The 27,135-nt window shown below is 41.2% G+C and overlaps 2 protein-coding genes across 4 annotated transcripts; one reads left to right on the top strand and one right to left on the bottom strand.

The window, feature by feature from the left end:
- Window positions 1-284: 284 nt before the first annotated feature.
- Window positions 285-20,141, bottom strand: LOC142401072 (uncharacterized). 3 transcript variants are annotated; one of them, XM_075486313.1, is made up of 22 exons: window positions 19,975-20,140; window positions 17,796-17,918; window positions 15,489-15,540; window positions 15,145-15,268; window positions 14,036-14,104; window positions 13,539-13,746; window positions 13,208-13,453; window positions 12,920-13,069; window positions 12,557-12,835; window positions 9,873-12,442; window positions 9,650-9,776; window positions 8,989-9,094; window positions 7,679-7,884; window positions 6,217-6,395; window positions 6,057-6,125; window positions 5,792-5,940; window positions 5,575-5,689; window positions 5,294-5,481; window positions 5,000-5,141; window positions 4,788-4,914; window positions 4,538-4,708; window positions 285-3,138 (listed from the first exon to the last, which is right to left on the bottom strand). In XM_075486313.1, exons 4-22 carry the CDS (start codon window positions 15,261-15,263, stop codon window positions 3,115-3,117), a joined length of 5,244 nt encoding a protein of 1,747 aa, XP_075342428.1. In that variant the 5' UTR covers window positions 15,264-15,268; window positions 15,489-15,540; window positions 17,796-17,918; window positions 19,975-20,140; the 3' UTR covers window positions 285-3,114. The 3 variants fall into 3 exon arrangements, with proteins under 3 accessions (XP_075342428.1, XP_075342429.1, XP_075342430.1); XM_075486314.1 differs by having other exon boundaries at window positions 14,036-14,101; XM_075486315.1 differs by lacking the exons at window positions 285-3,138; window positions 4,538-4,708; window positions 4,788-4,914; ... (1 more) ...; window positions 5,294-5,481; window positions 5,575-5,689 and having other exon boundaries at window positions 5,826-5,940; window positions 6,217-6,406; window positions 19,975-20,141.
- Window positions 20,142-24,047: 3,906 nt separating this feature from the next.
- LOC142401726 (endonuclease domain-containing 1 protein) lies at window positions 24,048-25,526 on the top strand. The gene is made up of 2 exons (XM_075487188.1): window positions 24,048-24,380; window positions 24,650-25,526. The coding sequence occupies exons 1-2, from the start codon at window positions 24,087-24,089 to the stop codon at window positions 25,256-25,258; spliced, it is 903 nt and encodes a 300-aa protein (XP_075343303.1). The 5' UTR covers window positions 24,048-24,086; the 3' UTR covers window positions 25,259-25,526.
- The last annotated feature ends 1,609 nt before the right edge of the window (window positions 25,527-27,135 follow it).

The raw sequence follows: 27,135 nt of genomic DNA, 5'->3' as shown, positions 1-27,135 counted from the left end.
GTCATGCGAGAATGGGAATTGGGGATTCATCTAGATTTAGGTAGAAGCTCAGAGTTTTAAGGTTGGATCTTAATTACTTCTTACATTATCCCAGATCTTAGCCTTTGTGAAGTACAATATCCAAAGTAGTACTAAAAAAATACAGTTTTTGCAGGGCAAAAAATGTTGCGCTTCGTCTTTTGTCCAGGTGATCTTAAGTATCATTTGGACAGAAGGCCTGAACACCATCTCTCAATTGTTTGCAGCTACATAGAGAAAATTAAAGGCAAAAAGTCATCATTGCATAATTTATCAAAACATTTTATTTTCTTGAACAGCAATACAATATGTCACAGAAATATCACAGAGGGATTTAAGACAGGTCTGGCTCAGGTTTTCTTCAATGTGAGTTCTTTTGGAAACAATAAGTGCAGCATTAATCAAACAAGTCAAGAGGGAAAAAAAGAGCATTATTAAATTCTCCAAATAATACTAATGAGGACAAGACACAAGAAACCTTGACGTCATTTAAAGTCTCTGAAAATTTGTCAAGAATTACAACTACAGCTAATTCTCATCATAAAACCACTAATGCCACAAGATTATGAATTTCATACAATGATAAAAAAAAAATTCTTGTTTTAATCGTTAAATACAGTACAAAGACATCATTCCATTTCTCTTATCGGTAAACTGTGGTGAAATGGTTCTAAGCACCGGATGGTGTGTTGAGTTGTATCTTATGTTCATACATCATTATATGCTGTTTAATGGGGGGACTTCGAGGCAAGGAGGGGTCTAGCACCATGAATATTAAACCGCCACCCTGATTGCACTTCCCCTATCCACACACTATGACCATACTACACTTTTAAAATACCTTGTAGCCCCTTATCAAGCAAAGCCTCCTTTGATATGCAATAAATATATAAGAAAACAACCATTTACAGTATAAATAATGTCACCATTTACAATTTTCCATTTTTGCCATAATCCAAACAAAAACAGAAACTGACAACAAAAAGAGGTATAAAAGTTGGAAAAATTTCCCATTGCAGTAATTTAAACTAGAGAGACAGGTTATTTTCTGCTAGAATTAGCAACAAAAAAAAACAAACAAATGACATCAACAAATTAGATTTTTGATTGAGAACAAAATGACATAAGTCTTCTATTAAACCTGAAACAGATACAGTATGTACATGAAATGGTGTGCACAGACTAATGAGGGCACAGGTGTGATCTGAAACTGGTCATTTGAAGGAGGGGGGGTGTTCATGATAATGGTTATATAACAGTGATATCAAACCTCCATTTATATTGTGAAACAGGCCTATGTGAGGAATAGCAACATTCTGTATAGGAATCAGAGCTGCCGAAGGTTCTTCGAAGTAGACCTATTGACCAAAATGATCTCTATGCCGAAGTGTCTAAGTGAGGTAATTTAGAAACACATCATTACGTAGATGAGAGCACCAACAAGTTGAGTTTTACACAGTAAAATGTCTTGGATGGCATGTTTCTTGGTCTTAATTCATTAAAAAGCAGGAAGTGGAAATCTTTGATTTGTCTTGAAAAATAGCTGTTGATCAGTATTCTCCTACGAAAGGGTGTTGGACAGGTTGTACTTTGCAGCTGCAGCGTCTTATCTGTCCTTACGTTACAAAATGTGAATATGCGAACATTTTTTTAAAAATGAATATGTAAATAACAAATCTGTGATAAAATAATTAAAAAAAAAAAACAAAAAAAAACAATGGCTTGACATCTGGTCCTCTCTTGTAATTGTTGTGTTCCTGTGCTCTTCATCATCTCAGCTTTGAAAATAGAATGATTCCCATGGCAGTGCATGGAGCTGAACCTCATCAGGCCAGATGTTGGAGGCAGAATACAGACGGTGAAATGCTCTGCTGTCTGCTCATCTGTTTGGCCTTTCTGGTTTTTGCATTGGAAATGTGTGATTGTGTACATCTTTGCTTTACTTTACAGAAAACTTTACAGCGCACTTCATGGACACACACACTGATGGTGACTTCCCCCTCTCTCTGCACTCCTGTCTATGCACACCACTGTGTATCCCATAAATTCATTCACAATTTATAGTTATTCATTTTCTCTGTCATCTACAAACAAGAGCATTGCAACAAAAGAGGTATAAAACTGGGACTTTTCTTCCCATCCAAAAAGTAAAAACGACACTACAGTATGTCGGTTTTTTTGTGTATCATACAAACCATATTAACCACCATTTTACCGGAAAAAGACAGAATAAAAAGAGTCAAATTTTTCCTTTTACATGTTTGATTTCCAACTAAGAGTGAAACCATATTAGTCCTCTGGTAAACCCGTATTTTAGAGAAACACATGAAAGTTTTTGACTCATTTTCGAATGCTTACATAAAACCTTGTTTGTGTTTGTGTTTTATCATCTAATTACCTCTCCTCTAAATACAGTTCACAAGGCCAATGTGGTGTACCTCCAGGCTGGTAAAACTTTTTCAGTATCTACCGAGAATAAATAAGATTGGAATAGCACCTCAAAGAGTTTACAGACAGGAATTACAAATGTCAGCGTTAACCTGAATACCAAAATAAAACAGGAACCAATACAATGCCAAATGTGACAATCAGCTACTTCTCCTGTGAAGTGATTCCCCTGCTGGTACAATAGAATCACAGCAAATTCATGGACATGTAGAATAACTAGATTGGTGTAAAAAAGTCTACTTGAATTTGCATAAAAGTACCTGAATCAATACACAGAACCGGCTACTTGACGCTTTTGAATCACAGCAGTGTCCGTTGAAAATATATAACCTGATTTTCAGTGCTAGCAGTGCTCACATTGATATTTTTATTTTTTTTTCACTTTTCTGAAATGCTTTTTGTGAGAAGAACCAGTCTAGTCATTCTATTTCAAAACACACGTCCAATCTGCAGCTGGTATGGGAAGACAGTGAGCTATAGTTGGACTGGCTGAGTATCCATACCTTATTGTGTGATGTAAACAATACAGAGTAAACGCGATTGAGAAAGTGTTGGCAGGAGCAAAATGCCTCGGGGAACAACATCTGTGCTGCCGTTAGAGTTTTGGTTATGGCTGAAAGATGTGTGGAGTGGAAGAGTGTGGAGTCCTCACTTTGAAAGCGGTAACGGAGTCTGAAAGAGGGAAGCAAACAAAAATAAAATGAGACAGAGCTCAGGTGACCACGTGGAAGAACTACCAATGCAGCATGAAATATATAGTACAAGATAGAAACAATATTTAGCAGCATTTTTAGAGGTAGCAGTGGCATTTGCAGTGTAATACACTTAACTAACCACGTTTCTTAATTGGTTTAACATAAGCCATTATATGTGCAGGATACCTGTGAATCACCTAAAATGAATACTTTTCCACATATTTGTCTGCAGGTTCAACAATGTCTTTTCTGTAACTGCTGAAAGCATAATGGAGGATTTATACACACTGTATATTACCAAGCAGCTGCTGGCAAGATTTCATAGCAAACTCATTGAACATGTTGAACAAAGAGAAAAGAAAATCATCTTGGAGACACTTGAGATTAACAACAGACACGGTCTCTGATTCGCCGCTTTGGACAATTAGTTTGAGTTGGTGCTTAATGACAGTTTGATAATCATTTCCCTGCTGTGAGCAGAAACTGTTTCAGGCAGGAATTTAAAGTCTTCATTATGCATTTGACGGATGAAAGAAATAGGGGGGAGGGGCTTGACATGAATCAGGGCTCCAGCTGGACTTTGTAATTCATAGCCGGCTGTTCTGAAAAATGTTTCTCAGTGGCGCATTGAAGATTTTACATAGACCTGACAAAAACAAAGACAAGTTCGGGCAAAAGAGGATTTGTTTACTAAATGGGATGAAGAGGGTCAAGATACAACGGTACTTGGTGACAGCTTCAAACAAATAGAACCATGGCGCTATGGCCCAGACTTACTATCGCTTTGCACCTGGTACAAACCCTGTTTGGGGATTAAAACTTCATTTAGCATGTTAACATGCGCAGTTAAGTCTAGCTATAGCGGTAGGTCGACTTGATTAGTTAATTTGAGTTGTCTTCTTTGACTGAGTATACATGCACAGGAGGGTTATTTTTCTTAGATTTTTAAAAAGACTAGTGGCTTTTATTCTAAGATGGTTGACAGGCAATGGTGGCGGAGAAAGAGGGAGGGGACGGCATGCAAATAAAGGCTGCTTAACCAGTTGAGCTACCCAGCACCCCATTATTGTCCATTCTCATGAAATTCTGTAAGCGCAGAACTCCTGATACTTTCGGTTGTAAAATCACCACCATTCTCACTAATGCGCATGCCGCATGCATACAGTACAGTACAAGTTTAAGGCTGCAGGGAATGCTGTGTATCACAACTCACACTGGGCGAGAGGCTGTATACACCCTGGACTAGTGGATGTTTAACCACAAGGCTAACAATGAGAGCCAGACAACCAAGTACGCAAGCACTCACAACTACAGTCATGTTAGAAGAGGACTTTGGGAGAAATTGTATTCTTATAAAATTGTAAAGCAATACTGACCAGCACAAAGCTGTCATAGGTTCTCATCAGCTCCTCTATTCGATACTGTTCCAGCACCACTACCCCCTCCAGCTTTGAGCTCTTAGCTCGGGCACAGTCCTCGCAATGCACCACGTAGGTCTTGTTACCGCTGTCATCACTGGTCACAAACAGCAGGTCGAACACCTCCACCTGTGCAAGCACAATTTTGGCACTGTGGCTCATATGATATGTCTTATGCATGAAAAAGAATAACTGAGGAGGGACCTACATCACACTCATTGCAGTAGTAGGCTGGCTCGTCCTTCACGCGGCCCTGGTAACTGATTTTCTTCCCTGAAGCTGCCAGCTGGTCTCTGAGAATCTGGATGTGCTTGATGGACTGCATTAGACAGTGTCTGAAAAAAAAAAAACAGGGAAACAGAGAGTGGAAGATGTTAGTAAATGTCTACTCAGACAGATTTGCACAGGCAAACATCTTACTTGATCATTTTGAAGGTATCCTCATCTGTGATCTTGATGGTGCGTGCCACATTCCATGAAACGTGAATCATGGGAACAATCGATTTAACCTTCTTCACTTCGTTCCACTCAAAGCGCTCCAAGGCAAGTTGATACTGGTACGCTGGGAGAGAGTAAAACACAAACAGTGCTCAGACTGACAGAAGGCAGTGTTCTTAAAAGTATATTTAATCAAAAAAATTGAGGAGAAGAATACCTGACAATCACACTAAAAACCTTTTTTTACATGCTTTTTAAGTCTTTGTTGCAACTTACAGTTGAGTGGTCCCACATTCCAGGCGATGTTGTTACACCAGCCCACTGCCTGAACCCAGTGAACAGTTCCTGCATTAATCCACACCAGGTCACCTGGTCTCTGAATGAAGCGGTACACAGGAATGTTGGAACTATAGAGATCCTCTAGGACAGGCCACCAGGACCCCGTTAGGTAGTCCACTCCATGCCTGTGGGAAGCAGTTTGCAGTAAACCAGCTTAGTCTACACACACACAGCTTATTGCAATTTCTGTGGTTAAATTCAACAACCCGTATACTCACTTTTCACAGAATTTGTTGATCGCCTCCCAGTAATGTTCATGGACTGCAAACCACTCACAGTCACCGGGGCCAATGTTGATGTTGACAGAGCAGAAGTTGTTGTTCTCTTGATGACCTGATGAGAAACATAAGCAGTTTATCGATTCAAATATTCTTTCACGGAAAACTTACTCACTAAGATACCAATACCCGACTGTGGCATCTGACACACACTGACCTGGCGTGCGGCTGCCTGGCACCTTCATATAGAGCTGGACAGTGTTCATGCCCAGGATGGTGTGACTGACGAGGCTGAGCATGTTGTTGCTGGATTCCACTCGCATGAAAGCTGGCAATTTCAGCAGCTCCTGCAGCTGGGGCTTCCACCTAGTAACAAAGGAAATAATAACAATTATAACAATAATAACTGTAATAAACATTGCAGGCAATGTGATGCAGCAGTGACCCTCAGAGAGCTGGTGCAACTGTTAAATCTTTCTCACCTTTTAGGGTCAGAGAGATCGATGTTGGTCCCGAATTTAATGATCTTTTTGGAAGATTTCTGCTCTGATCTGTGGGGAAGAGTCAAGTCTGAAATCATTATGGTTTACAATGTAAAGCAGGGATTTCTCCACACAGTAAAGTAAGGATTTTTTGGCTAACCTGAGTGTGCTGATAGCAGAAGCTGGCTGGGTTTTGCCAAAGGCAGGATCGCAGCTGGCTTTGTTTGCTGTTGGGGTGGGATTGCCTTTTCCAATGGCGAATGATAGAGCTGCTTTCCTATTCTCTGATGAGTCTGAGGTCTGCTCTTCCTCCTCCTCATCCTCACTCTCCTTCTCCTCCTATAACACATCTACATGAGCTTAGCTGACAGCTGAAAATTAAAACCGTATTTCATACTTATTTTCCAAAGTTAGTCCAAGACATTGACACCTGGAAATTAAATCACTGGTTGCACATTAAAGGTGTGGACTATTGGTCCAGATAACTGAAGGGCTAAAGATGAAATGAAAACTACCACAGAGGAGCATCATGCAAATGTTTTGGCACCCAAAGCAAGCTGAGCTCTCAGATAACTTTTAACTTAGTCTCAGACTTTAATCAGAGCAGTTTGTCAGTGCTAATAACAACATGTAATTTCACCATAACAGTTCAAATATGTTTGTCAAGCCTACAGTGTGAAACAAAACAGCAGTGGATGGAGGGAGCTGAAAATATCACTTTTCTACATAGTTAATAGCTTGTTGAATGGTCAGCTTTATACTCATGAGGGTTTAATTGCACCACGGTAATGGCATAATTATTAACTCGAGGAAAACATGATGTTTACTTCCCCGGAGGACATGTTCTTCCCATCGCCGCAGTGGGTTGTCAGAAGATAAACTCCATCATCACATAAAGATTGAAAATACTGTTATGGTCAGACAGAGAGCATTTTCTCTTGCTCACTTTTCTCAGATTACCTGGTGCTGTAGCTAATTATTGTAGGCAAAACCATGGTAGAAGAAAGTTTGAACAGTGCTGTTACTTATCTATTTATTTATTTAACATCCCACACTGTCAAAAGTCCTTTGGATATATGATCCTATGTCAGATTAATGCATTGCTCCTCTGTTCGTCTGTTCCTTAATGTGACTGCACTCTCAACACTTGCAGTGCTGTGCTGTAATTGATATGTTTATGTTACTCGTTCCAACCTTGACAGACTGCCAACTTATCAGCAACACGTTCAGTTGCCACCAGATTAATGTGAAAGAAATATAAAATTGAAATTTAAATAAAAAAAAAAAAAAACAGCAGTCAAACGTTTACTTAATTAATCACAGACAGTGAACATATAAAAAGCGGGTGGGTCTCTACAGTGGTCAGTATCTCATCAACAGGGTAAAACTGCACTGCAACAGTAATCAAGTTAAAGAAGTTGACTTGTAATTAGTTTAAGAGTGCTTTGCAATCAACTGGGTTGAATGAGTTCACAGGAAGGATTCTTGGCTGAGATCATTTTTCCTGTTTGATTTTACGAAGGTGGAGATAGAATAAAACCTGGTACAAATCTATCAATAATGTCCTCAACGGCTAACAATTAAAGTGTGTGTTTGTATTTGGCATGAGAAAAAATGTTTACCTGCAGACTCTCCTGGAAGCTGGAGGCCTGATACTGGGCGTATTTGCCAATGGTGGTGTGTGAGCGGCTGCTTTCACACGGCCACGCCTGCAACAAGCCACTTGGATTCCAGTTTTCATCGGCAGGCTGCTGAACCTGGGTCCTCACTTCCACAGCATGGTCCGAATTGGCCTCAACCAGAGACTTGGTGGAGAATAGACCAAGGTCTCACAAAGGGAAAAGACAGTAAAGTTACTCATCAAAGACATACAAATGTTTAAACTCATCTTAGAATTTCAGCTTTTGCATCATTTTTCATTGTAGATTTATCAAAGGTTTAGAACAGAGGTCTTCAACAGGGGGTCCGCGACCCCCAGGGGGTCCGCGGAGGTACTGCAGGGGGGGTCGCGAAATCTTTGATCGTTGATTAGACGATTTTTAACATTAAAAAAAAAAAAAAAAAATTTTATTTATTTATTTTTTTTTAAACAGTTTTTTCTCACAAATTGTGTGCAAACGTGTGCCATCCACAGATGGTTTGAGGATTCATTGTCCCATCTACATGCATGTTTAAAGTTAAAATCTGTGGATTATTTGAATAGCTCAGTGTTGTATGCAAGATGTTTGTTTATAAATGGCAGTGGCACGGCCACCCTGTACCTTGCACGTGTTTAAAATAAAAACATGAATATATTAACCTGTGTATTATTTGAATAGCTTAGTATTGAATGTACAATAACAGAGTAGCTATATTTCTACACGGCATTAGGCCCCGTTAAATATAAAACACAATTGTATGCCATATAAATAGTAGGGGGGGTCCCTGCTCCAACTCTCCATCAGTTTGGGGGTCCCTGGCCTGAAAAACGTTGAAGACCCCTGGTTTAGAATTTTAACACACTCTCAAATGGTTGTTGCTCAACTTTCTTTTCCTGATAAAAGCTTAAAATATTTGGTACCTCATAAAAGGAAAATAAATAAAGGGATAAGACACATTCTAATATGGAGAGTTGACCAGCAATCACATAATGGTTCAGCGCACAAGGTCTGCATTTGGAGATGAAGACACAAAGGTAATGTGGCTGTGGATTTGTGGCTCTGTATGCCGTCTTAAAGATGCATTGGGAACAGTTTCAAGATAACTTGGAACCAAAGCCCTCGTCGCCTTAGGTATGCCTTTTCATAAGCTTTTTTTTCTTCTTCTTTATCTTTCTCTGCCTCTTGCACAACAATTTTCAATAATAAACTAAAAGACCTTACAACTTGTGAAAAGAAACTGAAATGTTTAGTTTGATTATGTCAACTGAGATGACTGTGCTGTATAAACTTACTAAGGCGGAGGGAGCCAGCAAGGCCTCGGATGACCGTAACAGCATTTTTGGGATCAGTGCAGAACTGAAGCAGAACTGGAGAGAAGGCGTCCCTCTTGCTCTCCAACTACAGAAACAGAAGAGTACAACCATGAACCTTTGAACAAAGGAGAGGAATAAATTGGTCCTAATACATCCTGTTTTTTGGGGTTTTTTTGCGATCGCATTCTGATGTTTGGCAAATATCCCCTGGTGTCACAAATGAACACAGAAGATAGATCTCAGTTTTCAGTGCACCAGGTAAACACAGTGAAATAGTGTATTATTGCATCATAATACAACACTATAAAGCAGCATGTTTCACAACTGATTACAGTCAACTCAACCAGGAAAAGGTCTAATCAAGTTGCTTTTGGCTTAACCTAACCAAACAGCAAATGAACCTTAAAGGAAATCTTATCTGAATGAAAACAAGGACAGAAAAAATAGACTCAATATCAAGTCTCATGTTTGTTTGCCCTGTGACTTTCATCCACATTCCCCCCAGCCACCTTATGAGGACCATGTCGCTTCTTTATAAGTAAACTCTTCAATGTCTCACAATGTCTTCAGCTTGGCTAATCATCTAATAGTTTAGCTCAGGGTCTGAGTGGTGGACAGGCCCTTATTAGTGTGCACTCACATAAATGCTGGGTGTAGGAGGGTTCAGCTTTTCCCGAGGAATAGGGATTTCAATGGCAATATTGGGTTTAACAGAGAAGGCAGGAAGCACGTATGACTCCTTGTATTTCCCATTCATCCGTGTCCCCCTAGAGAAGGGATAACAGAGCAATAGAAGACCACAGATAATCACCATTAGTGCTGGAAACTCAACAAAACAGTAATACCTTTGTTGAAGGACTCACTTGCATGCTCTGATCACTTCAGTGGCTGTGTTTTGGATGGAAAGTTTGGAAAATGGGATCTTTTGCTCCTCCAGCTCAGATATGTTGAATGTTTGCCTTCCGGCACTGTCCATTTTAACCAAGAGGATCTTGAGCTCCTTACACAAACCCATGGATAATGCTTTCAGTTTCAGGGGGTCCACTGGAGCTACTGAGCAGGGTGCTTTGCTTGCTGGTGTGGGAGCACCTGACTTGGATGTAGTGACTGCTGCAGCTGAGGCCGAGTTTGAGGTGTTGGTGTCTAAGGTTGACCTTTTTTCTAACTCAACAACCTCTACCTTCCTATTTGTTGCAATCTTTACATCAGCTTTCCCAGTGTCCAGTTTTCCTCTCTTGATGTCTTTGCCATGTGGGGTTTGATTTTCCAGAGGAATCTGGCACTTCTTACTGTCTGTGAGAGGTCTGGGGGAGCTTCTGGAGATGACTGACATGGAGGATGAAACGTTCCTCTCCCCCAAATTCTTCATTTCATTAACTTTATTTTTGACCTTGCCTTCTTCTGTCTTAATCTTAATCTTGATCTCCCCTTCTCTTCCTACATCCACAGCCTTTTGTTTTCTCTTCCTGTTTGTAGCTGTGCGCTCTGTGTCTTTGCCGTTTCCTCTCTCTTCCTTGGTAGTGACAGTAATGACGCTGGTGAAAGAGGCAGAATGTGCTGTGGTTACTCTCAGCTCTGCGCTCAGTGATCCCTCTAGAAGAGACGAGTTTGTTCTCTCCAGGAGGATCTCTGCATCCTTCCCCTCCACCTTCTGTTTGGTATCACCCTCAGTTTCCTCCCTCTTTTCCTGCACCTTGGCGTTGGTGTCTGGCTCACTCAGATATGGCAAATGGTGAAATTTTAGAAGTGAGCCTGAGGTAGTGTGAGTTGGCGATTGATTACTGGATTCACAGGATGACGTGGGAGTCGAATCGAGAGAGAGACCCTGGGAGATCTCATGACAGTTGATGTCTGGCGCCATTGTAAGACAGGATGAGTATTTCGGTCCTCTTGTAGGACCCCCGCCGAATGGACCGCCTCGACATGTGACCCTCTGGCCACCAAGGAAAGTAGCGAGGCTCTTAAAGACATCATCCAAACCTGTTTTATGATTCTGAAGCTCACTGAAAAGCAAGTCAGAAGTTTTCTCATCACTGTTCATGTTGTCTTCCTTTGCAACTTGTTTGATTGCACAAGGTAGATCGCAGACTTCCGATGTGCTGTTGCAGGAATAATCATCAGGTGTACCCTCACAAAGCTCCTTATCCAGATCATCATTGCTTTCACTGTCAACAGGAGGAGGTGAAAAGCACTGTGTGGGGCTGGGCTGGAGGACAGGCCTACTTATCACACCCTTTTCGAGCTCTTCTTCATCTTCTTCAAGATCTGACACAGGAGAGCCCTGCCAGCTGAGTACAGGAGGGGTGTTGGAAAGGTTGTCCCCCATTTCCATCAAATTCCCCAGCACAGCCACAGGCTGAAGGTCTGGGGCACTGAGAATCCCTCCCTGTCCACCTTCTTTGCTTTGGATGGGCTGCTCTAAGCTAACAGAGCATGTGGTACTGAGAGGAGCTAAGGCCTTACGTACGAGGGAAGGGAATGTGTCATCAGGCTTTGTTTTTGGTCCATCTTCTGAGAGAAATGTGATGTTGCTGGTCTGGTTGGGGCTGATATTGATTGTGAGAGACTGTATGAGCCGCTCCTTGACTGGGAGTCCTGGGGGACTAGTGGGTGTTTTTTCATGCTTTGAGAATGGACGCTGTGAAGTGCAGCTGTGATGAAGAGATTCTGTTGATGGTCTTTTCGATGTCTTACCTGCTTTTTCAGTCCTTTCCCTGCGCTTGTGTTTGGGTGGTACCCAACCTTGACTATCTGGGGACAAAGATGGAGCCTTAATTTTAGTTTCTCCCAAAAAGGAGGAAACAGAGATGGAAGAAAACACTTCTTTTTTTGTGACTTTAGTCTTCAAGCCTAATTTTTTTTCTTTCCTTATTGTTTTATCTCTCTTTCTTTTCTTCTCGCTCAACCTTGTTTCCTCCTTTTTCTTTCTCCTTTTCCTGTCTTCATCCTTTCTATTTCCTTTGTCAGCGTCGCTTTTCCTCTCTCTTTTCATCAGCTTATCTTTTTGTTTGTACTCAGGTTTTTTGAGGTCCTCTAACTCCTCCTCGGGCTTGTTTGCTCTTGATTTGGCGAGAGGAGACCGTTGTGAACAGAGGGACTTCTTTCTGTGTTTGGTATCCGAAAACCTGGCTTTTGAACCAGGTTTAGGAGACGGGGCGGATGCCAGGCTAGGTCTCGGGTCGAGACCGGGGGTTTCTTGGAATTTCTGCTGTTCACTGAGAGCAGGACAAGATTGTTGACTGTCTGCTGAATCTTTTCTGCCACTGGACATGGAGTATGAAGAGGGACTGGAGGGAGCACCTGGACTGGTAGAAGTGGAATCTCCATCTTTAGGACTGCCGAGTAGAGATGAATAGGAAGGAGGTACTGCAGCAGAATTCTTCAGCAGTGCTGAATCTCTTGAATATCCTCTTAGATGAGTGCGCTCAGTTTCCTGCAGATTTAAAGTTACGTCAGTTTGAATATTTGCTGAGGGAATTACATTCAGTCTTACGTGAGCAGTGGTTGTAAATAAAGCGACCGCTCTATTGAAAAGTTTAACTCTTACTGTGCTTTGTTTGTGGTGATGATTCCGCGAGTCCTTTTCCTCCAGAGGGGTTAATGGGGTGTTGTGCTGTGGGGTTCTGGGGTGGCTTGTGTGCCGCTGATGTTGGTAATGATAGTTTTGCTGGCTGTAAGGCACGCGGGCGTGGTCTGCTGGTGAAGCCGATATGCTCCGTTCGACCTTCCCTCTGTTACTGTGATGTGGTGGTCTCCCGCCGCAGCTCTGGTTTAGAGGTTCCGGGTTCCCAAAGCCATGGCCTCCAGCTCGCAGTTTAGAGGTTTCCTGCAACATTTCAAAACCAATGATGTAAGGCAGTGGCGATATCTGTGAATTCTCGCTTCAATTTGACTAATTCTGCAAACTCACCGGTTGCTGTGTGGTTGAGGTCCTGTTGTCAGAGTGGTGGCAAGGACCTGCCCTGTCATTAAGAGCTGCCCAGTCATCTTGCTTGCAGCGATGGTGGCGAGGTGGTGATGGGGCAGGTAGAGGTAAATGCCTTGATCCAGGATGAGATGACTAAACAGAGAGGGATAAATATCCTGTCATACAAGACAAGACTTGGCCAATAGGTGGTGCTGTTGCACAGAAATAAAAAATCAAGCCCAGATGAATGGGCTTTATTTAACAAATTAAACAAAGTTTGTTGCACTTTACCTGATCAGGCCCAGAGTCCCTTCTCCTCTTAGCAGGACACACATCCCGAGGAGCTGGATGGTTCTGTGGGGGAGGACTGTGGTGGTGCAGCTGCTCTCGTCGCTGGTGGAGGGCTGGCCGTTTCCAGGGTCCTTCTCTGTTGTTTGCCGACCTGCCAGGGAAGCTCCTGCGGCAGTCCGAGGAGGCCCATCTGTCCGGTGGGGACTGCACTTCCCTGTTGTTGCGATTCAGACGAGGATCCCCATGCTAAAAAAAAAACCCAGAGAAACACTGTTAGGATAAATAAATCATACTTTTCCCAGTCGACGGTTCTCACCACAGAGTTTCTGACATTGCCGTCCAAATCTGTGTAGCGCGGTCCTGGCCCTGGTAAGTAACCGTTGTTGGTGCCAGCTGGGTTGTTGAATGAGCGTGTGGAGTTGTGGTGCCAGTTCTGGGCCTCAAACTGCCGTTCTTTGCCATTCCAAACTCTCGGTGGCAGCTGTCGGTGTCCCTTTGAGATGCCCTTGTCCTGGATGTGGTTGACTGTTCTGTCCCCCCTAAGAAAAAAAACACCCAAACTCAGCAATAAGAATTAAGTTGCAGACAGGGATTCAACACAATTCTGCTGCAGTATGAAACAAATGTGACTTGTAAATTCATCCCTGATAGCATCATGTTCTGCATAGTTCTATTGCTCAGGTAAGTTTAAACAGATAAGTTTAGCTTAAAAAAGCTTCCACTATCCATCAAAGTGGTTTCAGTAACACAGACATTACGGAGCATGAAGGTCAGAATTAAACCTCTTTCAATGCAGTGTGCAATTGATAAACACAGCATTTAACTCACCTGTTGTAAAGACGACTTGATAGTGGATGATGTGGATGATGTGACTGATGGCGCCCATCTTGGCATCTGCTGCAATTAATTAACAGAAAATCAATATTGTCTGTGATAATGCACTTCTTTTGAAAATAAAACAAATCTAGGAGCACTGACCCTTCCGCTAATGGCCAGAAGTTGGAAAGATGCCAAACAATGTTTTCATTTTCTATGTCCAAGCGTTTTATAAATCTATATATTCTTTTTTTTCCATGTCTCAGCCAATGGTAACCTGCTGTAGGTAGCGATTCTGGAAATCCTCAACAATGTTATTTTCATGCAAATATTTCCTCCTTAGTGAATCTCACAAACAATGACAGATACAAAAAATACACATTTGTAGCAATGAACTTATTTGACTTTAATAAGCTTAAAGACTTAAATAATACAGAGGTCTTTTTTTTTTTTTTTTTTTAAATAAAACAACTTGATAACTCTTTGAATTATAGTTGATATTTCCCCCCAGTGTGTTTCTCACATATAAGCAACTTAGGATAAAAACATCTGCTCAATGAATGTAATGTAATAACAGTCATGTTTATGTGAGTTGGTGCAGCTGAATATAAGTTATACTGAAGCTTCAGTCAGCTGCAGCTGAGGATGTTATAGTCTCATTCACCACAGCTCTACTTGTTTTAACTGCAAAACGGTTTATTCTCTCAGCTGCTAGTCAAATAAGACCTTTTCATGAATATGCTATTCAGAGTTTCTGTGCATCAGTCGGCGCCATAAAGTGGTGCTTATTTTGAATTAGCCTAGACAACAAAATGCTGAGCTTTCATCTGCTGAAATGATCCATGTTGTGGAAGGTGTTCCACTACAAGTTTGGGGAGTTTTTTATTTTTTACTTCCTAAACTCAGCAATGACAACAAGGTTTATTGTTGTCTTAATGGGCATTTGGGTTGGCATTCAAGACTCAGAGTAAGTTCATATCAGCATCATATATAAGCATCATACATACAGTCATAGGAAATATCTTACTACACTACAGTAAACCTGTAAATGGACCGCTGTCCTATTAAAAATTTATCGTAGACAGGTGCCAGTTTTGCTTTGTTGCGATGGTGCTTCTGACCTTTGTGTGTGGTTCCAGGGACGACCATTTACAGGCGCCCATTGTCCTCTATTAGGTCCTCCAGCTGGATAGGAGTCCCATGTGTTACGGCCAGAGTAGAGCTCTGCTGAGTGATACATGCAGCCTGAAATACACACATTGCTTTATGAGAATAGTGTCAAACTGTATCATCTTATCAATCAAATTAGCAGAACCTGACTGACAAAAATAAATCTTACTTCTATTTCACGCTATAGAAAGTGTACAGTAAATTAATTTGATAGTACTGCATTGAACATCCTTCATAAAGTACTTCTGTGACAACAAAAATAGAACAGAAACAGAAACAAATTGTCTGTGGTTACCAGTCTTGGTCTGTGTTTGGGAGGCTCTCCACACCTGAGAGCAAGAGGCAGTCTGCAGACAAAACACATAGTTAAGAGAGCCGCTCTGTACATATGGCTACAGAGACAGAGAAGCATGCAATTCTAACCATGTCTTCACAAAACCAGAACTGGTTCTGGCTTGATTTAAAAAAAAAAAAAAAAAAAAAAGACTTGTATTATGTTAGCCTTTGCTTTTGATCGATCCAAACCGATCTATGATTTTCTGTGTCTCTTGTAGATTAATTCCCCATGCTGTATTTTCTGCTGCACTGTATCTGTTCAGCGGTCATATCATCAGTCAGCCAGAGCAGCCTCTGTAAATTGATGTAGTTGAAGCAAATGGTAAGTATTAGGATAGATTCACTGACTTTGCATCTGCATAAAATCAATGAGACTGGATTGTCAGAACGAGCCCCTGATGAGGATATCTGATGTTGATTTGTGCCACATCTGCCCCTGACAGTAAAATAGGTTGTAATGGCTTAAAGGAAAGCTTGAGAAAAATATTACTGCAGCTTGTTTTCGTCTTTGTTCTTTAAGTGAGGTTGCCATGGTCCTTGCTTTTAGTGCCATGTTTTTGTTTTTTGTCTCTCACTGGATGGCCACCGGCTGTGGTGGCTGCTGGGAAGCTAGGATTAGAGAGAGGCTGAGTGCACAGTGGAGCCCACTGAGCCCCTAATGTAAACCTGTACTAGGTTAAATGTTTAGCTGGTTGTGTGTCTAAAGTAGTTACTGAACCACATTTTTAGCTCTTTTTAATTTGAAAGGATTTTTTTCATGCTTAAATCACAAATGTTGCACAAATTCTTTCCACTGAGATGCCCACAACACTCTCTTTTGCTGGTAATGCGTTTCGGGTGAAGTGTGCCTTCCTTGTAAAGTTCCACTTTGCAATCTGAAGAGAACACTGTTGTACAGGTGATAGGCTGCACCAACTCTATGCATTTGCTCACCAAAGCTATTTATAACTTGTATAGAGACGAGCGGTGCAACATTTCACCACTTCCCTCATGGAGCATTTCGTTGTACTGCACGTTTGCTCCGCAGGTTTGTTTGTGGTGGAACTGTTGCAGCTGTGCTATATTGACCTTTTCGAGAGTGCCGAATGAAATTAAGTAAGCAGCCTCTCAGAGAGTCCATTTTCAACCAGTTGCTATAGCAACTGAAGCCAGACAGTTCTTACTGCAGTTGCTTCAGGCTTTTTAGACATAACTGCTCAATTGAGTGTGTATCAATGTATTTTTAGAGAAAAGAGAGGACACAAAAGGCCTATATTTGCATGCAAACATACATTGCTAACCAAGAGTGAAATAACACTGCAAACCTTCATCTTTATGCACCCATCTTTTATGCTACAAAAATTGTGGAGAAGACCTATCTTGAAAAAAACAACTTCACTAAATGCTGTGCTAAAATCTGCAGTTTTAACGATGAAAATCACCTCTTAACAAATGCAGCATTTTGTTCTTTAAAGCTTCCTCTGATTGGGATCATGGATGCATTACTTGGGAATGCATTTTGTGCCAAAAAAGGCAGTTTACGTCAATGTCACTCTGTCACCAGCTCTGAATTGTGACAAAGAAGTGCGCTGTGAGCTTGATTCCAGCCATTTTAACTTGTAAACTGTGCTGCAACTGTGAGTGCTGGTTTACACTTTCGGACAAAGCGTTGCAGTTACCGTGTGTGGAACCCAGAGCTGGCTAGCTTTTGAGCAACACTAACACAGGCAGCAGATATACCATCTGTTGTCGACCCTCCCTGCTGCACGCTGGAACACACACTTTTGTTACAGTGTTGTTGGGGGAGCTGTCCGTCAGCAGGAGCTTAAAATTGACTCTACACAGCAACGGCTCTGTTCTTCCAATATTGAACCCATGTGTGCAGGGTTAATTCAAGACATCTGGAATTCAGCTCTGAGGCCAAATGATGTCATGAGCAAAATAGGTTAAGTTGCTGTTGGGTAAACTCTCCTTTACAATGGGACAACCTTTAAGAAAGAATGTGCGGTGCATACAGTTCAGTAAGCAAGCATGTGTTGTATAAATGCTGTTTGTCTCAAATAAGAGTGTCCGTTTTAAGATATTACAGAGAGATATTGGTGCACAAGCAATGTTTTGCAATGATTTCTTTCATTAGTCACTACAAAAGTGGAAATGCTTCCTCCCTCCCTCTTGTCACCAAGCAATCCCTTGTCATACTGATCCTGTTTGCTGTGTGTAAATAAGTCACATTCATTTGTAATATCATATTACGTGTACGCATATGCACTCCTGGAGCCAATCTTACCTTTCAGTGACTACTGAGAGAGAATGAGGAGACAGACTTTCTGGTCCAAACTCGATAACGCTACCAGTCAGGAATAGCAGGATAGCAGACCCGTGCAGTCTCAGATGGCTTTAAATAGCCGAGCTGGCAAACACAAACAGACACACATAGTAGAGAGCTTGAGGAAATACCACAGCCAGTTGGTGCACAGATGTACAAGACAAGGAGATTTTATTGTTTCAAATCAAAAGCCAGTATTTTTCCTCCGTCCCCCAGGTATAGCTGTAATTCTCTCCCTTTCCTGTTCTACATCTGCCATACAACATCTGCACTGTTACAAAAATGACTCCTGTAGACAAAGGAAGAGAATAAAATGAGCAGCGTTTGACAGGCTTGGAGCATTCTTTCCTCCCGTCTTTCCTCATGGCCCTGCTGTATTGGTTCACTACTTGTTTCAACAAGGCTCCCAGTTTGTTTTTTTTCCTGATACCCAATATCCCAGCCTCTTGCTTTCTCTTTTAGGCTCTGCCTATAATGCCTCACCCTCCCTTTTCTCTGCACGCCGTGTCCTTGTATCCCTGGCAACTGATGATATCATTTAGTCCGGAGCTGGGAGGAAGGCCTCCAGCAAGGAGGGGAGCGTTTGCATTTGTGTGGGATTTTGACACGGAAAAGAGGGGGTGGTGGTGGCGGCAGTCTGTGGGATTTAAACTTTCACGTTTCACTCAGTCTTTAAATGTCAGCAGCATTCAAACTCTGAAAGCTGGATAAGAATATTCATCAAGCAGGGAGGAGCTGCAAACTTTGCAAATGGTGTCACATCAGTACCACCACATTCATGCACACCTCACACTATGATAAGAGCTGCAGTGAACCCCAGCAGATGTGCACCTCCTGCTCTCCATGTGTGCACTGGAGTATGTAGTAAGGCTACAGTTCCTACACCATAAAAGGAAGGATGGTGTGCACCAGGCCAGTCCTTTCTCTGGTTGCTCAGATTGAGGGGAGTTGTGAAGCAACATAGCACAGACCGATCTGGACAGAGACTGCACAGGCAACCCCCTCCCTGACCCTCCTGCACATTGGTGATTTTATTGGATACAGGCCTGAAATAACCACCAATTCAGAGAGAGAAAAAAAAAAAGCGTACAGTATGAGCCGAATATCAATCATATTTCTAAAAATAACATCCCTGCAGCCCTGCTTGCCTATTTCTCTATCCCCTTCTCCCTTTCTGTAAAAGCAGCTTCTCCCGGCGTATGCTCCATAAAGCACAGCCCTCTGAGGGGTGCTGGAATGTACCAAGGCAAGGTCAGGAGCAAGAAAAGGGGGTGTCTGCTGCAAACAATGCAAAAATGTCAAGCTTTTTGTGAACAAAGACAATGAAGCAGGTTGTCAGGTTTGTGGAAGACAGAGCATGCTGAGTGTTTGTGTGTGTCAGAGACAGCTACGTTGTGCGGGGAATGGTAGCCTAGAAATGCATGTTCAGGAGGTTACCTAAGCTGGAATTCACATTAACTGAAGGCAAACACTGGGTTAATGTGAGTGACATTCAAGCTGTGTTTATTCTGTTACAATCAACTCAGAAATTAATGTGTGCCACAGATGAAAGTGTGATTATTGAGTCCATTATTTTATTAGAAGCTGCGCAAATCCATAGATCTTTGCCTGGAATGTGTGAAAGAAACTGAGCTGAGCCCTCAGTGGAGCCTGTAGTCCCGTGCAGTACGTGACACACTTCAGACATTACTCTGAATTAAGGTTAATCATTGCACTTGGTTACGCCTCCTACTGTGCACTTCCCAAACACACAAACAACATGCACACCGGCTGAAAAGAGAGCGCAAAATAAGTGTAACCGCAACAGTTCCCCTTTCACTACATCAATCATTTTACATCGCTGCTCTTGGCTTGCTGTGAGCCTGCACGTGAGCTTGCGTGTGTGTGTGTGTGTGTGTGTGTGAGAGAGAGAGAGCTTCATGCATGAATGTGCAGCAGTCTGCAGACACACACTGCAGTATGTTCACACAAGGCAAATCATTCAGAAGCAAACAAAAGAAAAAAAGACACAGAAATGAACCCTGAACAGAGAGGAAGCGATAAAACCCACACAAATTTTTTCCACCCTGCACAATGCATGCAGTCTATTTCCACGCAATTATAAAAGCACACCAAGTTCTTCCTTTGTAGTCCTCTTTACCTCCAGTTTTTTTTTTTTAGTCTTTGGTCCACGCCGCCCTCTGCTCCCCTTTTCCTCCCTTTCACTCCTTTCCACCTTGTCTCACCCGATCCACTCCTCTGTCTCCTTTCTTCCCCTCGCCTCCTCTTCCTGTTTCCACTCCACTCTGATGCTTGGGTACTCATAGCGGCACAGACCCGACACACGTGCAAAGAGCGACTGGGCGGGATACGCTGCCAGTCATAAGCAGTGAGCCAATGAGAAGCGAGAGTGGCTTATCTATCACACTTTGCAGGGAACAGGAGAAGGCAGGAGGAGGAGACTACAGCAGACAGAGAAATAAAGAGGGGGTCTTTAATGCACTTCCTCTTTGTGTGTTTGTGTGTGTAAATGAGTTTGAACACAGCCAGTACAGTAGAAGAGATATTTCAAATCTCTCCACAGCCGTGAAATCATTTTTGATAGCAGATACAGACATTTCCCCCGAAAAGCATCACTGCATTTGGTTGTCAGTTATTTTTCTTTGAATAGGCCTATAATATTCTTTGGCATTATAGACTCAATTGTACAAATTGCTGGCAACACTGTAACGCTTTATGTTTTCTTGTTCTAATTTCCTCCTGAAATCCTCTCTAAACAACATAGTCTATTAACATATACGAATGGTATCTCCTGATGGTGCTTTTTGCATTAAAGCCTTTTCTGATGAAGTGAGGCAGTGAAATGATGACAGGAGGGGGCTACCAGTGTTAGCTGAGCTCAAATATCAAGTGACAGGATAACCAGCGTAGGAGGGGCTATAACTCTTGGTTCATGAGGGACGGTCTAGTCTCACAATGCAAAACCAGCAATCACCCCCCGCTCATTTCACCCTTCACCGGCCAATAAAAAGCAGGCAGGGCTTTTAAGGCCTGGCAGCGCAGAGAGGGGCTGAGACGGAAGGAGAGCTGACGAGGAGCCAGACGTATAGAGGAGTGAAATGGTAGAAGCAGACTGGTGGCACATTTCTCTCTTTTTTTTAAAACCTCTTAAGTGCCTTAGCAACAGCCCCTAATCAGCCCAAATTCTATTGGTCAGTGCTCAACCACACGTGGGCCAATCAGCAGGCTTTGGTGCAGAACTAAGTCGGTGCAGCTTCACAGGCCATAATATTTACTAAATCCCGCCCCCTGGTGGCTAAAAGTAGACAACATTCAACCCAATTCAAGTTGAATAAAAATGAAAAAAAAAAAAAAAAAGCTGCTCTACTAGCTAATGTAGCCTAGTAAAACACCGAAGCAATAAAACATACAGAACAACGCAGCTGTAAGTAGAAGTTATATTATTGAACACCGGTTTCATGTTGCAATAAGTGGAACTTGGTGATGCAAGAAAAAAAAGCAACAAAAACAATAAAATTCAAATTTGTTAAATGAATCATCCTGGATACAGAAAACAACTTAAATAAAACAGAGTTAATTTTTGGTATTATTTTGGATTAGAGAAAAATTATAATCAGTCAAAAAAAAACAAAAAAAAAACAATAATGCACTGCCGTACATTAAAATCATTGTGGTCAAATCTAATTTGAAGTATACAGCTAACAGGGTGTTTTGTCTTTTTTTTTTTTTTTTAAATTGTGTGTTTATGTCTGCCTCTCACATGGGACAGGAAATAGGAACTAGCCAACAACAGGTCTACACTGCCTCCATGTGGACAACATGTAGTATTTCATATTTACATGCTCTATTACATTAAAAGGGCAGAACATGAAATAAACCTCATCAGACAGTTTATTTATTTATTTATTGTTTGGCATGTGAGTGGTGTTAAAAACAATGGTAGATTTCAGAGTGTATTACACTGTATTGTGGAATTGCAAGGGAACACGCTGTCATTAATTATTCCTCAAAATATGCTGTCAACTTCTTTTATTTGTCATCAAATCTCTCAATAGATTGGTAGATTACAAGAAGTAGTGGGAGATGACCAAAAGTCAGCCTGAAATCTCTTTAAGATAAGCTCTGACTGCTTCTTCAGTGCTGTCATATAACTATGGAAAGTTCTTATTCATGTCTGCAAAGAGCTTTGTGTGAGAAATTCTCCAATTCACACAGATCCACTTGACATTAACAAACACACAGACCTGCAGTCAGGTAGATGGTCAAAACACGACCGTATCATGTTTAGTTCACATTATTTACTTGCCACATTTAAATAAGGTTACATGATTAATTACTATGTGATAATCTACCTTTTCTTTATCGGTCCTGCTTCGAATGACTGTACGAGGGAAACTAAAACTTACTGCAAGAACAGTTATGACCAGTTGGTAGATTTTCTATTAAACAACTGACAAAGAACATTAAGCTGAACAGCAGCAGAACATCCTCCCTCCCCCTCCACTGAAGAGCAGCAGTGGGCAGCTGAGCTGGGTCTATACTTGGTCTGAATTTATAATTCTAATTGGTAAAAATGCTGACAGTTGAAAAATGTCTGTTCACATAACTGCATCATCAGCCCTGGCTACATAAGTTATGATTGTCATAACTCAAGATTAGATCAGAGAGGCAAGCTGCTTCCAACAACACTCTGTCACTCAAATTGACTTATTAGGGCAGTGAGGGATTGTAGCTCCAGCCAATCTGACAGTTTACATTTGCATAGGCAGTCTTTAATAGAGGGCAATATAGTACAGCCTCAAACACTCGAGTCATTGATATCGGAACACTTGTAATGTAGTTTGTATTTCAGACCATTTAGATCAATGGTTTCATTCAATCTTTCCATCAACAACCCAAATGTGGATTTGTTTATGTATCTATTAAACAGTTTTCTCAATCCCTTTGAACCATTTAGGCTACTCACTAATGATCTTAGACTTGGTTCTCGTTGTAGATATTTCTGGAAACCTCGGAATGAGTGTAGAAGTACCCTCTGGCACAGGTCACTTTGACAGAACACGTGGTTTGATGGCTGGATAACTCAGCAATCCTTCTATTTGTGGGGTGGTCAGTGTAACCTCCAGGCAAAATCATGAAAACAAGTGTAACAAGCAGTGCTGGATAAAGAACTATGCTTATCCAAGGTGTCAGAAATGGGTGGAATTTGGAATATAGATAGTCGTGTTGAAAGTGAAAGACACGTTCAGGTAGATTAATTACTGTGTATACAGTGAGCTTCAAAATAGGTCAAGAAACCATTTGACGTGTGATATGCATCTTCTTCAATGCAAACCTATGTTGTTTCTTCCTGTTCCTATGTATTGTGATAAATAATCTGCAGTTTAAGTATTATTTTGCTTCTTGTTTTACTGCTGGTGATAAAAAAAATACCAGCCCTCAATTGGATCACCCACTCTAAATCAACATTACCTCTACAAAAGCACATAAAAGCTTAATATTTCTGTTTGTTGTTACTACCTACTTATTCTTTCTGATATTGCAACAGCAGCACACATAAGTGAATATATACACACAGACTTTTCTTTTACATGTCCAGTACACACAGACTCTCTGTCACAATAAAATTAGCTTTCAAGCTTATCCACCATTTACACTGAGAAGTAAAATATCTTTGAACCACTGTGGGCCTTTTGTTCACCACTGAGACAGATTAGAAAGTTTTGCATTTTACAATTACACACGTAGCACATTCCTGAATGTGCCATTTTAATGTTGTGAGTTTAAGAATCACTCATCAAAATTCAGACTTCTATGAGAGTGAATAACAGTTGTCTCTACATCACTTTGCTTCAAGGAGTGTCAGTAGAATAGTATCGTGTTACCCCAACACTCGATTAAATCTTCAATTTTAAACTGCCCTCCATCTCAAAGGTTATTACATAACCTCATTAAGAACTCACAGGAAAAAACTGTCAGGGCATAAAGAATAAAGGAAATGCACCAAATTAGACCACAACAGGTCTATATGTTTGTTACAATATTCATTATTTCCTTATAGAACAGTACAGAAGTTTCCAGATGCATGCTGCAAAGGTGTGCACATTGACGTCCACATGTACTAAAGGCTTGCCTTTTAGTCACATGCATGAAGTTTTGCATATCAGCTATGTGACATTTAAATCATAACTGCAAACATTCTCTGTCAGAAGCACAAGGTGCAGTACAGGACTGTGAAGGCAAGCTGCGACCATGAGGATGTTGACTCCTTTCATTCTTGCTCTTACAATCAATTACCTTGCATCTGCAACGGTTGTTCTAGATTTCAACCATGTAGAGAGATGCAAAGACTCCCTGTATATGGGGACTCCCCCGCGGGGCATCAGCAACCCCAAACTGAAGAAGATCTGCCAACGCTACGCAGACAGACCTCGATATGTTACCCTGTACGATCCACAAAAGCGGATCCCAGTTTACTCAGCTTACACATTCAAGAAAACAGAGGGAGACAGTCGTGTAGACTACCCTTGGATGTATGAGCCACAGGTAAGAGTTTTTCAGTATCAGTGTTTAGGATGCTTTTTCATTCATTATTTCATTCATTTTTGGCAGGGTTAGTTTACACTGAAGTTAAAAATGTTTTGTAAAAAAACTGATAGAAGCTGACATAGGTAACAGGTCTTCTCCATATGCAGAGGGGGAAAATGATAAGGTAGACCGAAAGGCCTCAAGGATAGTGCTGGTATTTTGTATTTGAATTATTCCTCCGCATTTCAAAAAGCAACAATAAATGAAATTTTTTCCATGTCTTCCAGCTGGCAGAGCTCGATGGAAATGGGAACATGTTGCCCTTTCCCACTGGTTACCTACACATGAAGTTTGAGGACAGTCAGGCAGTACTAGATGACTACTCAGATGTTGTTCTCTATGAAAGGGGTCACTTGAACCCAGACCAGCACCAGTCCACTCCATATGACCGGGCTGCCACCTACACCCTCACTAACGTGGTCCCAGAGATACGTGAGTTCAACATTGGGCCTTGGCGTGAATATGAGGAACGGATCCGTCTCCGCCTTAACAACTTCTGCCGTGGAACTGCCTACATCGTCACCGGAGTGACCACCAGGGGTAACACGATCCGTCGCAACAACCAAGACCGTGTGGCCATTCCTGAGGATATATGGTCTGCGTACTGCTGCACTGACTACGACCGCAACGCACCTCACGACGTTCGCATCCACTTCCCATCCCACGCTGTCTTAGCCAAAAATTCCAAAGAGGGAAACAGTGTCCATGAGATGACGGTGCAAGAGCTAGAAATCTTCCTTAAAAATCACATGGATGTTGACCAGAGCCTCCAGATCTTCTATGACAACTGCATCTCTCCTTCACCACTTCCTCTTTACCTGCAACACACCATTTGAGAGCTCTTACAGTTTCTTATATTGGCGTGCAGGAGGTTCATATACATATTTATTGATATGTATTTGTTGTCATAATTCACTCCTTAGAAGGGTTATTGATAAAGCTATAGTATCGATTTTTGGTCTTTTGATTTAGTAAAACCATGCTTGTTTTCTTTTTAGTATCCCCTTTTATTGACACACATTTTGCAGGATACCAACATTGTTGAGAGAAGGATTATGATACTGAAAGTTGAGTCATTTAATAAAACATACCTATCTCATTGCCTTCATTGTGTTTGTTTTACTTATACCAAATCCTCTTTATAGATAAAATGCTGAACTTAGATTATCACCAACTGCGCTATTTTTACTTTGGCAGTGGAAAGGAATCAAGACAAAAAACAACCAGTCTGTCCCTTTTACAAGCCAGGGCCCCTGAGGCCATCTAGTACAAATTCATGTAAAAAGTTAGTGTAAAGTTGTGGTAAGATTAGAAATAGCTCTTCCTCATTATATTCTCCAGCATATGTAAGTTTGAATTTTTGGCCAGTTATAAAATTGGATTTGACTCTTATGACTGCATAATGGGTTTTAGTGTCTTTAATCATTGAGTTCATGTAAAAGTGATAAAAGTCTTTTGAATGTAATAGACAGACAGTCGTTAAAAGGTTCTCCAAGTTTTCAAGTTTATAATAGAAAACTAGAGCCCTTACAAACTTAACATCTGAATCTTATCATTAGGAGACAAAGAAACAAAAAAGGAAAAATATTCTTTGGGTATCCAATAAAAGTATCCTTGTCATGTTTTTATCTGCAGGACTTTTATCCACATGATGCATTGAGAGCTTAGAGTTTTTTTTAAACAGAAGGCTCTTTCATCTTAGAGGCAGTAATTTTCCATTCCTGCTTATTCTGTGCGGTTCAGTTTCACACTGCCATCTAGTGTACGAGGAGAAGTAATGTTTGTGAGAAAAAAAACCATTGGAAACATTTTTTGTAGTTCCTTTTTTTTCATACACTTTTGGAGTGATGTCAAAATATGAAACTGAGAAAATTTTACATTTGTTTAGCATCCCATACCTAAGCAGAGAGGTGGAATTGGCTCAGGCAGTTTTACTTCCACAGATTTTGAACAGAATACAGTTTAGAGCTTGAAAAATGTCCTAAACCAAACACTGGACCAGAACGTGAAAGGGTTATAGAGAATCCAACAAAGAATTCTCGACTGAGATTACTGGATTGAGTGAAAAAAAAAAAAAACTTTTAGGACGACACAATGTGAATCCAGAGATATAGTCAACTGTGACATGTTTCAATGATGCATCCTGTTATACGAGTTACTTTAAACCAAAAGGAAGCTTCTGTGTTTAACATAGCGAGACTTTGAAATAAAACGGTGTTGTTTAGGTAAATATTCACAGCACATACAACTGTGGTGATGTCAAAATGCTGATTCACCTGTGATACCCTGAAATAACAGAAACTGTGGTGAAGAACATTTTCCATTATTTCCACACCGGGTCTTCAGTGATGACCCAGTGTGCAGAAACAGCAGAAGCACCACTGTGGTTCAGCAAATTTGCAGTAATAATAATTTATTTTGTGCAACAGCTGATTAAACACAGATCAGAGGATATTCCCCATCATAAAACTGGTGCTGCCAAGTTATATTAGGCTTTGAAGTGAATGTCATTTGGATATAAATGAATCAAATGGCAGTCAGAGCTAACTGTGTGTAAATGTGTGTTTGGACTCAATAGCAACCAAATGGACTGACCTTTTTTTTTTCCACTGCAGGACTTCTTTTACAGGAATTTGCACATTCCAAAATTTGCATTTGAAACATTGGCACTTTTACATTATGTGATAATAACATGATATTACATATGGCCAGT

Source organism: Odontesthes bonariensis, chromosome 16, assembly GCF_027942865.1.
Source record: "Odontesthes bonariensis isolate fOdoBon6 chromosome 16, fOdoBon6.hap1, whole genome shotgun sequence".
NCBI classification, from domain to species: domain Eukaryota; kingdom Metazoa; phylum Chordata; class Actinopteri; order Atheriniformes; family Atherinopsidae; genus Odontesthes; species Odontesthes bonariensis.
This window is presented reverse-complemented; position numbering and strand designations above follow the sequence as displayed.

Coding starts and splice junctions, on each gene's coding strand:
- LOC142401726 (XM_075487188.1), top strand. CDS start 24,087: ATGAGGATGTTGACTCCTTTCATTCTTGCTCTTACAATCAATTACCTT. Junction 24,381..24,649: donor CTTGGATGTATGAGCCACAG/GTAAGAGTTTTT, acceptor CATGTCTTCCAG/CTGGCAGAGCTCGATGGAAA.
- LOC142401072 (XM_075486313.1), bottom strand. CDS start 15,263: ATGTATCACTCAGCAGAGCTCTACTCTGGCCGTAACACATGGGACTCC. Junction 6,126..6,216: donor TCTGCTATCAGCACACTCAG/GTTAGCCAAAAA, acceptor TCTTCCCCACAG/ATCAGAGCAGAAATCTTCCA. Junction 4,709..4,787: donor ACTACTGCAATGAGTGTGAT/GTAGGTCCCTCC, acceptor GTGCTTGCACAG/GTGGAGGTGTTCGACCTGCT.